This window comes from Myxine glutinosa, chromosome 10 (genome assembly GCF_964187855.1).
Source record: "Myxine glutinosa chromosome 10, kmMyxGlut1.1, whole genome shotgun sequence".
Lineage (NCBI taxonomy): Eukaryota > Metazoa > Chordata > Myxini > Myxiniformes > Myxinidae > Myxine > Myxine glutinosa.
The window spans coordinates 23364968-23381734 of record NC_136270.1 but is presented as its reverse complement, the minus strand read 5'-3'; the positions used below and the strand labels follow the sequence as shown (position 1 = coordinate 23381734).

Sequence of the window (16767 nt, the reverse complement as noted above, 5' to 3'; positions counted from 1 at the left end):
GGTGTTTACAAAACAGATACCATCTTAGATCAGGGATACTTGCAACATGAATACCCTCGGGACAGAAGGTTGAGCACACAGATTTGGCCAATATGTCTTTCACCTCCTGTGTTAGGTCATCTTCCTCCGGTAGTTTCATCAGTGCTCTGACTAAGTGCATTTCAGCTTTCATATACTGCTGAAACCATTTTGTTTTGCCTATTCCTGAGAATTTTCCAACATTGTCTGCTCCAGTGAATGCGTGGAATACAGGTATAGCTTGCGCCTTTTCTTTGCCCAAAGCTCTCCAGATTGGCTCTATTTCGACTGTACCCGATACCATCAAAATAGATGTTTTTTTGCAGAGCTTGTCATAGTGTGCCACAGCCAGAACCAAGATGTCAGTATCAGGAGTGAAGAACACCAGCTGTGCATCAGGACACCGCTGTGATGCCTCCGCTGCCAGGCAGATCATCAATGTGTCAACCTCCTCGTGATTGTTGTCTTCAAAGTGCATGTTTCTGTTGCTTCTGGTGTGACCTGATGCTGATGTGATGACTAACCGAAGTGAGTTTTTGTTGTAATCAAGGGTTGCTTTGGCGAGATAGTCTGTCAAATCTGCTTTCGTTTTTTCATGCGATAGAAACCGTGCCAGTGGGATGTGTTTGATGTTTGTATCATCTGCAACCTGATACTGTATAGGAGCTTTTCCTCGTCATCGTCTCTCTCTAGTTTCCTCCTTTAGTGAGTCACGTTTGTATGTATCGAAGACCAGGATGACGTCACTGAACTCGGCTGTCAAGTTCACGAGCTTGTCATTGAAACACTGGTCTTGAAAGCATTCATGATATTCTGACTTATGGTCAATGCTGACCTGTCAACTGTCCTGCTCCTCATCTCCGTTTGCAGCTCCTCCTCAGATCCCACCAAAATCCACCATATAAGGCTGCACAGCTCGGTCGGGACATCCTGTCTTGTGCTGGATACTGTAATTGTGTGTTTCTTTCTCCTCAGCGAAATTGGCAATGCTGTTTCGTATGAGCTTAGCTGTCTTGTATATCATCGTTGTGTTGTCCATTTCACTTGTGGCATCTTGAATCAAGGAAGTGTAGACCATATTTTCTTCACAGTCTTCAGGACAGTAAAGAACAGATGGTTTTCTTCTGTCTTTATGCCTCACTGACTTCACACTTGGTAACTCTGCAAGAATTTTGTCCTTTAGCCACTGTCGTGTCAGTGTCAGAGTGTGCTTCTGTGCCTCATCACTACCACCAAGCATAGATATATAGGTTTTTTCCCTATGGCATCCATGGGTAGATGAGCCTCATTTTGGGTTTGATATTCAATGAGATTGATCAGCTCAATCAAATATTGTACTTGCATTAGTAGGTCTGTCTTTGTAGACTTGGCCCGGTTGCTGGCGTCATCCCTCAGGACATGGAACACATGTCGTGTCCAGCATGGTTTGTGGTATCTTACATCTATCGCATGGGCATCACTTGGTGAGAGTGCATTGCTTAGTCTTGTCATCAATACTGGATCTTGGGAGATTTCCACAGCTCGTCAAAGTGCTTTCCCCGCATTTTCAGTTCGTACGGTGACGCTGGTCATCATCTTTTTTGACATAAGAAGCAGTGATCCCTTGTCAACGGTTCTGTCGCAGATCTAGTGAAAGGTGTTGAGGTGTCTGGGGTGCTGATTGCTCCATTTCAGGTGTTATTTGATGCCCACGTTTTTTCACAGCATAGGTTCCTGTACGCAAATGATTTCAGCATTTCAGCATTTGCATTTTCAGCATTTGTATGCAAATGCTTTTCAGCATTTTTTCAGCAAAAAATGTCAATGTCTATGTCCCATGCGTGGGAAAACAGGCCTTAGGCCGTGGGAAAACGGTGCCGGGAAAACGGTGCCGGGAAAACGGTGCCGTAAACGGAAAAAAAAGAAAACAGGCCGTGGGAAAACAGGTGCCGTTCGTTCAATCCAACCACACTCGTCCTCGCCGCCTGCTTCACACAGCACCGACGTCTCTCCGGTTCACTTGGCACGGCCCTCAGCCGTCAGGAAGCTACGGGCCAAGCGCACCAGAGTCCACGAACCACGACCGCCCCTCCTCACGATCGTCGAAACCCAAAGCCAGGGATATAAAATGCCGACTCCAATGTCCCTGGCGCAAGAGGAGTAAATGTCCACGTCTGCTCGCCACCAAAGCCAAGACCTAATGGAGGTAAAGAATCCGACTGTTACTTTTCTATGTCCCTTGCGCAAGAGCGTATAAACTGCGTCTGCTTGTAATGACTGTACCCACGCAAGAGAGCAAAATGTCGGGAACACAGTCTTTTTGTTTTCAGAGCTCTTACATCACCCGACGATGTCCGCACGCAGTCCAATCAACGGCCACCACCACATCACTCTATCGCCATCCTGACCAATCGTTCTTCGTGGCATGGCATCATCGCCACTTGCCGGTCTTTGTGATGGCTCGGCTGGCAGAACCCGCGGTAGTTTTCAATGTCCTGCTTCCGGTTGTTTTATTTCGTGTTATTAATTATGGTGTCGATTGCCTGGCTTGGCTATGGTGTGTAGTGCGGTGTCATAAGGAACACAGGAAAATATTACAGAGGCAATTACATACAGGGGATTAATTACCCTTAATCCCGAACTAATTAACATAACCCCACTCCTCGTCATGGGGACAAAGATACACTCTTACATGACATCCGGTCTAAACGGATCTCTACTTGTGGTAATCAGGGGGTTCTTATCCTTCATCACGACATACGGAGCATGGTAATCTGTACACTTCTACCTGGACTAAGGTATTTCATTGCCTTCCCCCCCACCCCCCCCTCCAAACGTAACAATTACAACTCCGATGCCACATGAGTTTCCTGTCAATCAATATTTATTTGGTAAAGTCTTTGAGGCATCTTTGGATGTCAACATATTTTCCATCCTGTAAGCTGGCTCTTTCTTGCACTACATCGAGTAGTTTCTGGTATGATTCTGTTCTGGGATATTGAACAGGTGTTCCTTTGCTGGCAGTGGACTCCTGACAAAGAATGCACTGCTTCCAATCTGCTGTGTCCATGGACGACTTGACCGAGCTCAACTTTCTGGTTCCCGGGTCTTCACTCATGATGACTCAGGCACTGAAAAGAAAGAGAGCCACCATTAAATTAACCAACACCAAGATAATTGTGTACTCGTTGTGTTAACATAAATGTTTACAGTATAAAATTAAATATTGCAAAACTGCTGCTAAAATACTGCAAAATTATTGAAGCATCAGGATTTTAAAACACTGTTGCAACTGCGGCCAGAATAACTATGCTTGTGCAGCACAGAATGTGAAAACGATGCAGACTGTAATGTTGAATGTGACACTGAGAGTGATGATGATGATGATGGGTAATGATGCGTCAAACTGAGATAGGAAATACGTCTATACATATGCTGTTGTCACTACCAACACTTTGAGTGTGCATTTTTTCATGAAAATGCAAACATAATTTCACAAATTTCTTCTTTTCTTGGTTGTTGGTGTTCATAATCACCAACCTGACATAAGCTTTGGATTCCTTGGGCCTGGAAACATAGGATTAGCATTTATAATGAAGTTTATATGTCAATTACAAGCTGAGATATTCGGAAATTCTTATTTTATGGTGGCCATTTTGAAAATCCAAAATGGCGGCTATGCAGGCATCTGCGCAAATGTAAACATTGATTTTCATATTCCTGATGCCATAAGCTTCTAAAAAATGTACTGGTTTGCTAATCTCCATAAAATTTGAACAAAAATAAATAGTGAGCCTGACTATCATCAAATTTTGACCCTGTTCATCAAGGACCCTGGGCTTGTTACCTTGGTGATACCTACTTTGTGACCAAAAACATTTGTGCTTTGTGACTCCAGTATGTTTATGCGTCCGGCACCTTCGGCATTATGTTTTCGTTTTCTCCGTCTGATTGTGCGTCACAGATTTTCGTTACTGCGATAACTTGTGAACCGCTGAAGATTTTTTTTTTTACCAAACTTGGTACAAGTATGAACTGCGATACAAAGATGAACTGATTAAATTTTGGATTCAACAGGTCAAAGGTCATGTGCCCTTTAAAGATAATTTTGCAGATCATTACTCGATTTAGAAGCATGTGATGTTTTCTTTCTTTTTTTATACATACTCTAGCCTCGTGGAAGAGCTCGGACACCGCACAGATCAGGACACAACATAACAAAAGGAACAGCAGGAGAAAGAGGAAACGCCAACAGCAGGGCGGAGGGAGAAGATAGATGGAGATGGACAAACAAGGGATGCGGGCAATGATGAGGGTTAGAGGAGAACGCAGAGTAGACAAGATAGATGCAGAAGCAAAATTTTGAGCGGGGCGGGGGTGATTCAACAGGTGTAGAAAAGATCATGGCTTTGGATCTTCTACTTGTCTCTTTTCTCTCGCTCTCTCTCTCTCTCTCCCTCTCTCCCTCTCTTCCTCTCTCTCTCTCTCTCTCTCTCTCTCTCTCACTCTCCCTCTCTCCCTCTCGCACACTTTCTCTCTCTCGCACACTTTCTCTCTCTCGCTCTTTCCCTCTCTCCCTCTCTCTCTCTCTCTCTCTCTCTCTCTCTCTCTCTCTCTCTCTCTCTCTCTCTCTCTCCCTACCTCTCTCTCTCCCTCTCTCCCTTTCTCTCTCTCTCCCTACCTCTCTCTCTCCCTACCTCTCTCTCCCTTTCTCTCTCTCTCCCTCTCTCTCTCTCCCTCTCTCACACTCTCCTTCATGTCACCTTTAATTTTTAATGCGACCTTTAATTGAGATCAAATGTAACAGTGAGTTGACATGTAATGTGGCCGCAGACATATACATTGATGCATTTGCGTGAAATTATTTTTTCTGTTTTTTAATTTTGAAGCGATGCTATAAACGATCATAGACGATTCCTTAAAAGAGCAAAACATGGTGACAAATATAGATTAAAAATGTACTTTGGAAAATGCTGTTTAATTGTTAAGTGTGAGATACATTTTAAACTCTGCTGTTATTTTGCTTCACCTTCCCCCATGCAGTAGTGATGTGATGAGCCACCCTGTGGTGTGCTTCCAGAGAATTGAAAAGGTTGGACATGTTGTGGATCTACTAAGTGATGCAACTTGTAATCACAACGGCTTCCCTGTGGTCGACGAGCAAGTTGAGGTTCGTAACTGCTCCCTTCATCGTGTAGATCAGATATGTAGGAATATTAACAGGGTGTACTTCGCTTTTTTGCCTATGTCATCAATGTGTGTGCCGTCCCTCGGATGGACATTCAACTTGGCGTTCCATCTACCGACATTAGTTGCTGGACATTAAAGATCCCACCGTGTCCTTCACAAAGAGTAAGCGAGCTATCGCCGGCACCATGGACAAATTACAAATTCCTACCCCAACCTATAGAGGGTATGGCATCAGAGGCACAGCCATGCCCTCAGCCAATGATGCCTCGAAGCCTTCTGCTGCATATGAAAGAAGAAGAGGACATGCAGAGGTGCTCCAAACCGTAATAAGTTATGCTGAATCTTAACCCTCTAAGCTAAGTTTTTCGACATCCGCTGACGTACTGCTCCCCTTTCACATGCCATTTTGTCATTTGTGCTGCAGAACATTCATGTATTCTTGTACACCTGTTCAACCTTTATTTGTTGACCAAGTGTGAGACCTTCACCCTTTGTTGTTCTCCGTTTTTCCCTGAGTCTTGATATCTGTATTGAACAAAAAAGGGTTTCTCATGAATGCTTCCCTAAAGCCGCTGTCACACCTTGACGCTTTAGCCAGCGTATGCCGACGTATGAAAGATTTGGCTACGTTAAGAGCACGCTGAAGCACGCTGGCATACGTCGTAGTACGCCGAGCTCGTCGACAAATTTCGTGCATGCACAAAATTTGTCGACGTATGCCAGCGTATGATTCACACCAGCACTCAATTTTGATACGTCGGCATACGCTGGCTAAATCGTCAAGGTGTGACGGGGCTTTAGATCTTAGCGTTGAGCCTGTTGATCACATAACAATTTGAGGTTTATTTTGTTCTTGACCCTTCTCAGGGAAGATCTGATCACTTCGGAAAGCTACGTGGGATCATCCTGCGCTCTCAGATCATTGTGCTGCTTAAGCACAAGGTGGGGGTGAACTTGTGGACTCACTTAATTTTCTTTTGCCTGCATTTCAATGTGGCCGGTGCACTGGATACATGAAAAAAGAAATTCACAAAACCAACTGTCGTTTACAGCATTTGACTTCATGTTTTTACTCCCCTGTTGACACATATACCCATCTCCATGAAAGGCATTCGTAGAGCGAGGCAAGTATGGGATGCCGGGGTATCGTCTGACGCTCAAAGACTTCCGCGATGCGTACCCTCGCTTCCCACCCATCCAGTCAATACACGTCTCACAGGAGGAGAGAGAATGCACCATGGACCTTACTCCTTTTATGAACCCTGCTCCATATTCCATTCCGCAGGTACCATGAAGTTGCTGAGGTGACTCATTATCGAGCCGATTAAAATGATCGTAATGAAGCAAATGTGTATGGCTGTACATGATGAAAAACCTTATTGTAATGGTGCTAAAGCCACAGTGATAATGACAGCAGTGATAACTAGATTGGCAGTGACAATAACACTCAATAGAGCGCATACCTCCACCAGGCTGAACAGTTTAAGTTTACTATCCCACTGATAGACCGGATCTGCATCCAGACTTCAACCAATATCTAATAAGCTTCTTCTTGTCACCTAACCAACTCCTCCACCAAGTTTTGTCCTCATCCGTCCACGACTTTTTGAAATAACATGCTACAGTGCCTTCAGAAAGTATTCACATCCCTTGACTTTTTCACATTTTGTTGTATAACAGCGTGAATTAAAAATGGATTAAATTCGATTTTTTTTGTCACTGATCGACACAAAGTACACCATAATGACAAAGTGAAAACATGTCTTTAATTTTTTATTTTTTTTTACAAATGTATTGAAAAAGGAAATATAGAAATATCTATCTAATTTACATAAGTATTCAACCCGTGTCAATACTTTGTAGAAGCGCCTTTGGCAGTGATTACAGCTTCAAATCTTCTTGGGTATGTCTGTATCAGCTTTGCACATCTGGATTCGGGCAGTTTCTCCCATTGTTCCTTGCAGATTTGGTCAAGCTCTGTCAAGTTGGATGGGGAGCATCTGTGAACAGCAATCTTAAAGTCTTTTCAGAGCAGAAATTCCCAATGCGATTCAAGTTTGAGCTTTGGCTGGGCCACTCAAAGACTTTCATGTCCTCTCCAAGAAGTTCTGTCACTCAAGCTTTTGGGTCTCACTATTTGCCATGATCTTTCCTGGGAAAACCACATTTCAAATCTGGCCTCCAAAGCCAGTCGCCGACTGGGCATCCTCCGTCGTGCAAAGTCCTTCCTTGGCACACCTGAGCTCCTCACCACATACAAGGCTTTCATCCGCAGCTCTATGGAATTCTGCTCTCCCCTCTGGTCTGGTGCTCCTGCCTCACACCTAGCCCATCTTCACGCCGTTGAAACCAAAGCGTTCAGAATCATTGGAATCTCCCGCGATGAAGCTAACTCCAAGGGCCTTTCACTCACTCACCGCAGGCAGGTTGGTGGTCTTTCCGTCTTCTACCGACTCCTCTCTGGCCTTGCCCCCCCAGCCCTCTCTGGGCTCTGTCCCCCAAATATTCCTACAGGTCGCACAAGATCTGCCTGCAACCCTCTTATGGTTAAACTGCCAAAATCAAGACTTTCTGCTCACCTTCACTCCTTCATTCCTCTTTTCTCCCGCCTCTGGAACAAACTCCCTCACTCTCTTCAATCCCACTCCACCCTCCAGGTCTTTAAAACAGCTGTTCACCACCATCTCTTATCCTCCCCCATCCAAAACCTTGATCTTTTCTACCCCCGCTAATTTCGGTCCCCTTGTGTTTTATACCTCTCCCCTCCCCCCCCCCCCCCTTCCCCTTCCCACGCCTCCTGCCCCCAAGCCCTCTCCCTCCCACACTTCTCCCTGCTCTCAAATGTTGTGGTTGTGTGCTTCCCCTTCTCTCCCCATCTTGTCTTCCGCTCCCTCTTTTTGTATATTTTGTTTGTCTGGTTGATTTGTTTGTGAAATAAATGTTAGCTCTTTCACGAGCCTCGATTCAGCATACAAAAAAAAAATTAAAAAAATGTTCTTGTTCTGAAGCCATTCCAGTGTTGCTTTGGCTGTATGCTTGGGATGATTGTCCTGTTGGAATGTAAATCTTCGCCAGGCTAAAGTCTTTTGCACTCTGAAGCAGGTTCTCCTTAAGGATTTGCCTGTATTTGGCTCCATTCATTGTTCTCTCTATCATTACAAGTCTCCCAGTCCCTGCCGCTGAAAATCATCCCCATAGCATGATGCAGCCACAACCTTGCTTCATGTTAGGGATGGTGTTGGATGGATTATGAGCTGTGCTTGGTTTCCGTCAGACGTAGCGCTTACATTCCGGAAAAAAGAGCTCGATTTTTGTCTCATCAGACGACAGAATATTTTGAATCATTCTCTCAGTCTTTCCCATACCTATTTGCAAGCTCCAGGCGTACTTTAATGTGCCTTTTTCTCAGGAGTGGTTTCCGTCTGGCCACTCTTCCATAAGGCCTAGATTTGTGAAGAGCTGCAGAGACTGTTATCCTTCCGGCAGGTTCTCTCATCTCAGCCAAGGAACTCTGTAGTTCTGTCAGAGTGGTCATTGGGTTCTTTGTCACCTCCCTGACCAAGGTCCTTCTTGCTGGGTTGCTCATTTTGGTCGTATGCCCAGATCTAGGAAGAGTCTGGGTAGATCTATATTCGTTCCATTTCCTAATAATGGAGCTCACTGTGCTCTTCGGAATTTTCAATACTCTAGAAATTGTTTTATACCCTTCCCCGGATCTTTACCTCCTCACAATTCTATCTCGGAGTTCTACAGACAGTTCCTAGGACTTCATGGTACAGTTTCTGCTCTGACATTCAATGTTAACTGTGGGGCATTGTATAGAAAGGTGTGTTTCTTTCTAAATAATGCACATTTGATGGAATTGGCCACAGGTGGACTCCAATCAAGTTGTAGAGACATCTGAATGATGAAACGAAATTGGTTGCACCTGAGCTCAATTTGAAGTTTCACAGCATAGGTGTTGAATACTTATTGACTCGAGACATTTCAGCTTTTCATTTTTAATTTATTTGTAAAAAAATTCTAAAAAAAATAAAAAAATCCACTTTGACATTATGGGGTATCAGTGATATTTAAAAATCTCTTTATCCATATAAATTCAGGCTATAACACAACAAAATGTGAAAAATGTCAAGCAGTGTGAATACTTTCTAAAGGCACTGTATATATGGTTTAGGCCCCTCTTAATGGTGAAGAATCACTTTAAAATTTCGAAACATTCTCCTATCTTGATCCAGATGCGGATCTTCGCCAAAATGTAATATATTCATCCTTGTCACACACCCAACCTATCCACCGAATTTCCTCTGAATCCATCCACAATTTTTGGAGATCTGCTCACAGACAAACAGACAAACTGGTGAAAACATAACCTCCGTCCACATTCGGTGGCGGAGATAATAATTATGGTTAATTGATATGTTCAGTATCATCATGATAATTGATTTGTAATATGACATTGTTCTTGTCCTGTACAGGATGCGTCACTAAACCGTATATTCAGACTATTCCGTGCATTGGGTCTCCGTCACCTGGTTGTGTGCAACAGTGAAAACCACGTGGGTTTGCCTGCCTGCAGTTGTTGCTTCCTGAGCTTGGTGTTGCTTCCCCCTGCAGGCCTTTACCTTCATGCCTCTGACTCCCCACAAAGACCATCGTTGGCGTTGCTCCCGCTCCCCCTTCTGGCCATTTAAAAAAAATCTCGATTTCCTTTGCTCTTTTACTGCTAACATATTTATTCCTTCCCCTCTTTGCAATCTTCCTTTCTTCTCTGCTCTACCCAATACTATTCCTGCATTACCTCTGCCGTATTTTCAATTTCTGTAACCTGTTTATTTTTCCAGGTGGTTGGTCTCGTGACGAGAAAGGACCTGGCACGGTATCGCTGGAGTGAGCATGGTCTTGAAGAGTTGCTGCTGGCACAGGCCTGATGCATCGCGAACACTGGGAAGAACTTTGACGGCAACCACCAGCAATCGACAAAGACCATAAGGTCATTCTTGTCGAAACCCAAGGCACGAGACCCGGCCAATCGAACTTTGTAATTTATCAGTCCCACTATTCTGAGGGCTTGACCTTCAAAGTTTCACCCCCACCATATGACCTCCTGATGTTCCAGCTTCTAATGTTGCAAGGCCCAATTTCTATGATGTCCTGGCTTTTATAAACTAAACTTGATGTTTACTGACTTGTGATACAATGATCTTTTTTCTTCCCACCAACTTCAAACTGCATTGTTTTTGTAATGACATTTACGCGGAATCGTCATCAGTTTTTCTTTCTTTTACCCGATACGTTTTACCATCAAAATCATCACGAAAAGCCTTCTGGATGACCAGTCGTCACCTTGCGTCATTTTACCATGTACTGATTTTATGATGCGGTGATCAGAGTTGTGTACACCGTAACTGATGTAACTATGGTTTTGGCATCGGCAAACTAGACCTTTTGTTCAGCATACTCATCCCGGAGTGTTGTGGTGAAATCCCCGTTCCTTATTTTGGCTTTTCTGGACACCTTCATAAAAAGTTTTGTTTTTCCAGCCATCCTCCAGGTTTACCTCATGGTTTCAAAAGATAATGTGGCTGAGTCAGCCCTTAGGTTAATATAAGTAGGAAACTTGGCTTTTGAATGTTCATGCCTTTTTTGGCTTGGATAATTTGCTGGAAGAGTGTTCCATGATGCTGAAATCTCAATGTTGTAACTGTTATAATTCTATACATCAACACCTCCAAAAATAATCATCAAAGCATTTCTCATCATGATGCTGATCATGAACATTTACGACTGCTGGGTTTATTTCTTAATCTTCAGCAGATGAAACTGGCATTAGAAGGACTCGTACGCCGCCGTCTGCCGATTGCTCTTGTGGTGCATTGCCGGGTCTCATTCCGAGGAATAACATTCTCTTTTCGTGAAGGCAGACACTCTGCACCAATCCTCGTGGTACCTGGGGTGCTCTTTTGGACTGCTGGTTCCAAGCTGTTGGTTTCTAATAAACCAGTGAGAGATGCCCCTGTCAGCTTGAAATTGTAAATCATTCCTCCCTGTGCTGCAGCTTTTGGCTGTGAGCTCTCTTTTTCATTTTTCTGATTACAGTTGTTTGGGAAATGCCAATGTTTTATTACCGAGTGCCTCTGACATTTATCTCCTGCTGTTTTGAAAGTTCCATCACGAGACTTGATGCATTCAAATTGCCATTACTGCATATTAACTTTGGACTATTATAAATGACTTGAGTTGCACGAAGAAATAAAGTGTGAAAATTTAAAAGCAAATTGTATGTCTAGGTGCAACTTAGGGGTCGGGTCATTGACCTATTTGGTGTTCCCTTCTGAACACGTAGCTGATGATGCTGAGCGCCCAGGGACAAATCCCATATACTGTTGACCTGCCCATAGTCTACAGGTCAGGTCAGGTATGGGAGCATGCGCTGGAGCAGAGCAGTGTGTCGCCGCATCCACTTTCTGACGGTACTCCAGGGGCCTCCGTCTGACCATCCCCCAGGCTGATGCCTGGTCCTTCCCTATCTCCTTGAGATACCGATCAACCTGCTGCAACCACGAGGCATACGGTCTGTCCGTTGGCCTCCTCCACTCACAAGGCTCCCTTGCTGAGAGTATCTGGTGAGCTGGGTCAGTGTCTGGAAAACGAGCCACATGTCCATACTGCCGCAGTTAATGCTCACGGACCATACAGGTAACAAATCTTATCTGAGTCTCTCTCAGAAACCGCTCGTTGGACACAAAGTGATAGCCAATGATTCTCCGAAGAGACTTGGTTCCGAAGGAGTTAAGTCTCATTCTCTGGCCCTTGGTAAGGGTCCAAATCTCGCATCGGTAGAGCAAGACTGGAAGCACCAAGGACTTAAAGACTCTGACTTTCGTCGTCCTGCATAGATACCGACAGTGTCACACCCCATGATCCAGTGAATCCATGACTCCCCAGATCCAACCCAGACATCTATCAACCTCTAGCTCACAACATGCGGAGACATGAATAACACTGCCAAGGTAAGTGAATCTCTTTGTGACCTCAACATCTTCGCCACAAACAGGCACAGACAAGACAGCAGCATCCAAGATGTCATTGAAAGCGTGGATCTTGGTTTTGACCCAGAAAATCCGTAATCCCAGCGGCTCCGCCTCCTCATTCAGTGCCTGGAGGGCCCCCCGTAATAATATTCTGCGTCTCTGCAAAGATGACTGCATCATCTGCGAAATCAAGGTCAGAGATCTTGACACTCCCAAACGATGCACCACAGCCTGTCCTCTCTGACATCCTCCCCAGAATCTAGTCCATACAAGTGCTGAAGAGTGTGGGAGCCAGTACACACCCCTGCCAAACTCCAGTAACAACTGGAAATAAGTCAGAGATGGAGCCACCACACCTCACAGCACTCTCAGTACCAGAGTATAGTTCAGATATCAGATTGATCAGCGTTGGTGGCACCCCACGAAGACCAAGAATCCTCCAGAGGGCATCCCGATTCACCAAATCGAACGCTTTGCAGAGATCAACATAGGCTGCAAGCAGCCTCTGGCGAAACTCTCGCTTGCGTTCGGTGAGGACCCGAAGCGCAAGGATACGGTCAATCGTTGACCTCTTTGGTGTAAAGCCTGACTGCTCTGGTCACTGGGGCTCGAGCAGATGGCGGCGAACCCTCTCAAGAATGATACAAGCAAAGACCTTGCCTGGCACCGAGAGTAGCGTCACCGCTCGGTAGTTGTTGCAGTCCTGGTGATCACCCTTCCCTTTCCAGAGGGGACCAACAAGGCAAGGCCCCTCTTCCAGTCAGTTGGGATGATGCCTGTGCTCAAAACAGAGCACAGAACTGCATGCAACGACTCAAGTACAGCATTTCCACCAGCCTTGAGAAGCTCAGCATGTTTGCCACAAATCCCAGGAGCTTTTCCCCCTTTCACCCAGTTCACCGCTGCCTGTATTTCCACAAGTGAAGGCAGTTCACAGTTAATTGGGGGGGTCAGCATTTGGGATAGCAACACCCCTGATATCCAACTCAACAGCCTGTGGGTCAGCCTGGTACAACAGCTCAAAGTTACCAGCCCAGTGGGCCTTCACTTCAGACTCCTCTGTCAAGGGGGCACCACCCCCTGCTCTAACCGCAGTACACCTAGGGACAGGCTTAAAGGAACGCAATGCACGGACTCCTCTGTAAGCAGGACGAGAGTCGCATGACCACAAGTGATGCTTAACCCTTTCACAGATTCCTCGCACATAGGCCTCCTTGTCCACCCTCAGTGAACGTTCAGTTTTGCGCCTCAGCTCCTGGAACAGTTCAGCTCTGCCATCAAGCCTGCACCTGCAACTCTGGTCGATGGTATCGAGCATCCCCTGAGAGACAAAGTTCTTCTTCACCTGACGGTGGGTTCCAAGACAGCCACCGGCAACATCAATGATGGTGGTCTTGAAGGCACTCCGCAACTCCTCAGGATCCCCCGAAGCATTCAGCCCCCCCCCCCCAATACCCCACTCAACCTACTCGCAAATTCCTCAGCTACACTCTCCTCCTTAAGCTTGCCCACATCCAGCCTAGGCTGGGATGGTAGCATTCTCTTGGATTTGAGCTGCATCTTCAGAGTTGATACAACAAGCCTGTAGTCAGTGTTGAGGAACTGAGCACTCCAGTTGACCTTGCAGTTCTGGAGCATCTGCCACCAGGGGCAGGGAGGGGATGGGGGAGGGAGGGAGTGCAAGGGGGAGGTGAGGGGAGAGGGAGGGGAAAGATATACTACATATACATCTTTTGGGGGTGGGGGATGGCTTTGACAGGCCCCTCCGTTTTGGGGGAATGGTGAGGGGAGAGAAGGAAGAAAGAAAGAATTACCCGTGCGAAGAGTATTTTAACCTCAATGTTGCCCAGGTAAAAAAGGAAATTGTAAAACCCTCTGACACCAACACCAGGTGGCGCTGCACGGTACACATTTACATAGAGAATTTATGCCCCTCTCCCGGCCCCCCACACCCCTGCATGAGGCCGCGGCCACATAGCCGATGTTACCCCCAAACAAAGTTGTATTTGTATTTGTACCCTGCGTAAAGTATATAAGTGTTTATAGCTGGAGTACCCGGCGTTGCTCAAGCGAAAACGAAACATTAACATATTTGAAATGAGGGAAAATATAATGGAAAAGCAATTACATTCAAATCGGAATCGATTCCAAATGTCAAATCATCATTTTTACCTTTTCGTTGAATATCTGCTGCTGAATGTGCTGTTGATCACGTTTCTGAGTTAGGTTTGTTGACATTCAGGAAGACGAAGAAGATATACCACCAACTTTGACTGCTTCTGGAGTTTTTTGATTGAATCTGAATTGTTTGATTATTGGTGTTCAAATGTCTGGTTATTGTTTTCCATTTATTTATGTGTACTTGTATATAACTGTACTTGCATATAACTGTACTTGCATATAACTTTCATCAATGAAAATTTTAGGCACTAAACATCAATTTATTTTATTTCATCCCCAAAAAAGCTATCTTTTTTTTGGTCAAATATTTCAATTTTTTGCTATAAAACACTCCCCGGCACTGACTGACAACCCCCTGGAAGTTTGACGAAGATCCGTCTCTAAGAAAAATAGCGACGCATACACACACACACACACACACACACACACACACACACACACACACACACACACACACACACACACACCTCTCTTATAGTATGTATGTATACTCGTGTGTATGTATATGTATATGTATATATATACATACAGACTTGGCATTTAATATGGAATTTTTTTTTTTTCTTGACTTGGGTTTATTTTCTGAACTCAGTATATCAATCTGGTGAGTTTCTTTTACCCTTCGGTGATGTCTTTGTTGAAAGAACCATGTCACTGATTGTCTTTCGCAGCAAGAAGTCAATAACAGGATTATATCACAGGTGGCGTGACAAAATGTAACGACAGGTACATTTGACGATTGGCTTCACAATCGGGTATATAAGGGTTGTTGCGTTCTGTATTAGTGGAAAACAACGGCTGCACGTCTACAAAAGTTATGCCGCTTCCTCTGGAGATGGTCCGTCAACTTGACAATGCTGTTTGGCATGGAGTGGTGGCTTTACGAAATTCTGGCATGAAACAGCGTGCTATTGCTCGGCAGTATGCCATCACTCAAGGTCAGGTGTCAAAGATCCTGAAACGAAATGCTCATAGGGGTGTCCCTACTCCAATACCGAGGCCAAGACGTCCACTCAGAACCACAAGGAGAGATGATCGCCAGCTGCACCGGTCAGTCTGCAATGGCCGTACCAAGTCAGCTAATCGGCTTAGGGCTGAGTGGCAGCAACTGACAAATGTGCCTGTATCCAGAAGGCTAGTCAACCAACGACTGGTTCAAGCAGGCTATCGTTCCAGGCGTCCCCTGAGAAAGCCACGCCTTACCAGACAACACAGCCAGCACCGATTGCAGTGGGCCAGAGAGCACCATCAATGGCAGCCAGGACACTGGAATCACGTGACCTTCAGTGACGAGTCTAGATTTCTGGTCTATCGTCAAGATGGCCACGTCCGAGTGCGCAGACAAGTGCATGAAGCCCACAACAAAGATTGTATAGTGCCAAGAGTCCAACCTGGAGGTGGTGGGGTGACCGTTTGGGCTGCTTTTCATGCAGGGGGCAAAACTGACCTGGTTGTTCTGAATGGAAACCTGAACCAGTTCAAGTATAGGGTCATTCTGGAAGAAACATGGCTTCCATTTGCTCGTGCAGCCTTTTGAGGAAACTTTGTCTTCCAAGATGACAATGCACGGCCTCATCGTGCTCGCATGATCCAACACTTTCTTGCTGACCGTGGTGTAGAGCATATGGAGTGGCCTGCCATGTCCCCAGATATGAATCCGATAGAGAACTTGTGGGCAGAATTAACGCGTCAAATCGACAACTTGGACCAGCAGCCTACCTCTGTGCGTGAATTGCAGCAGACTATTGTCACTGCATGGCAAGCGATTCCTGTCCAAACCTTGGCAAATCTCGTGAACAGCATGCCTCAACGTTTACGTGCTCTCCTGAATGCTCGTGGGGGTTACACGAAGTATTGAACTGTAATTTTACTGTCCGTAATCCCAGTCATAATTTAGCTTTTGTTTTTGTTGAAAAATTTTTTGGCTAATGTGCAAAATAAAGAGATACTTCTGGAAAACGTACAGAAGTTTAACACAGTACTGTCCGTGAATTGAGTTCGATATCAGTTTACATCACTTTCAAGGATCAATTTATTTGCTTCGAAATGTCAAATGTGGTTTTTGTTTCTTTTAAAGGTCACATTAACAAAATCTAGAATAATTTCAACATAATTCCAATGAACTTTTGGTTCTACGTCATCTTGAAAAGTAAGTTCACCCCCACAAAAAAAATATTCCATATTAAATGCCAAGTCTGTATATATATATATATACACACTACATGACCAAAAGTATGTGGACACCCCAACATCAAACGTCTCATTCCAAAATAATGGGCATTAATATGGAGTCGATCCGGCCTTTGCTGCTACAACAGCCTCCACTCTTCTGGGAAGTCTTTCCACTGGATGTTGGAACATTGCT

At 45.0% G+C, this 16767-nt stretch overlaps 2 protein-coding genes across 3 annotated transcripts in view; one reads left to right on the top strand and one right to left on the bottom strand.

The window, feature by feature from the left end:
• CLCN7 (chloride voltage-gated channel 7) overlaps positions 1–11444 on the top strand; it is a 109846-nt gene extending 98402 nt beyond the window's left edge. The window contains exons 21-25 of the mRNA XM_078785438.1: positions 5041–5167; positions 6055–6129; positions 6296–6472; positions 9666–9746; positions 10032–11444. Of these exons, the coding sequence (XP_078641564.1) occupies positions 5041–5167; positions 6055–6129; positions 6296–6472; positions 9666–9746; positions 10032–10118 (547 nt within the window). The 3' untranslated portion in view covers positions 10119–11444. The remainder of the gene's footprint in view (positions 1–5040; positions 5168–6054; positions 6130–6295; positions 6473–9665; positions 9747–10031) is intronic.
• Positions 1–16767, bottom strand: part of LOC137434339 (growth arrest-specific protein 7) — a 517476-nt gene that overhangs the window by 469961 nt on the left and 30748 nt on the right. The window lies entirely within an intron of this gene.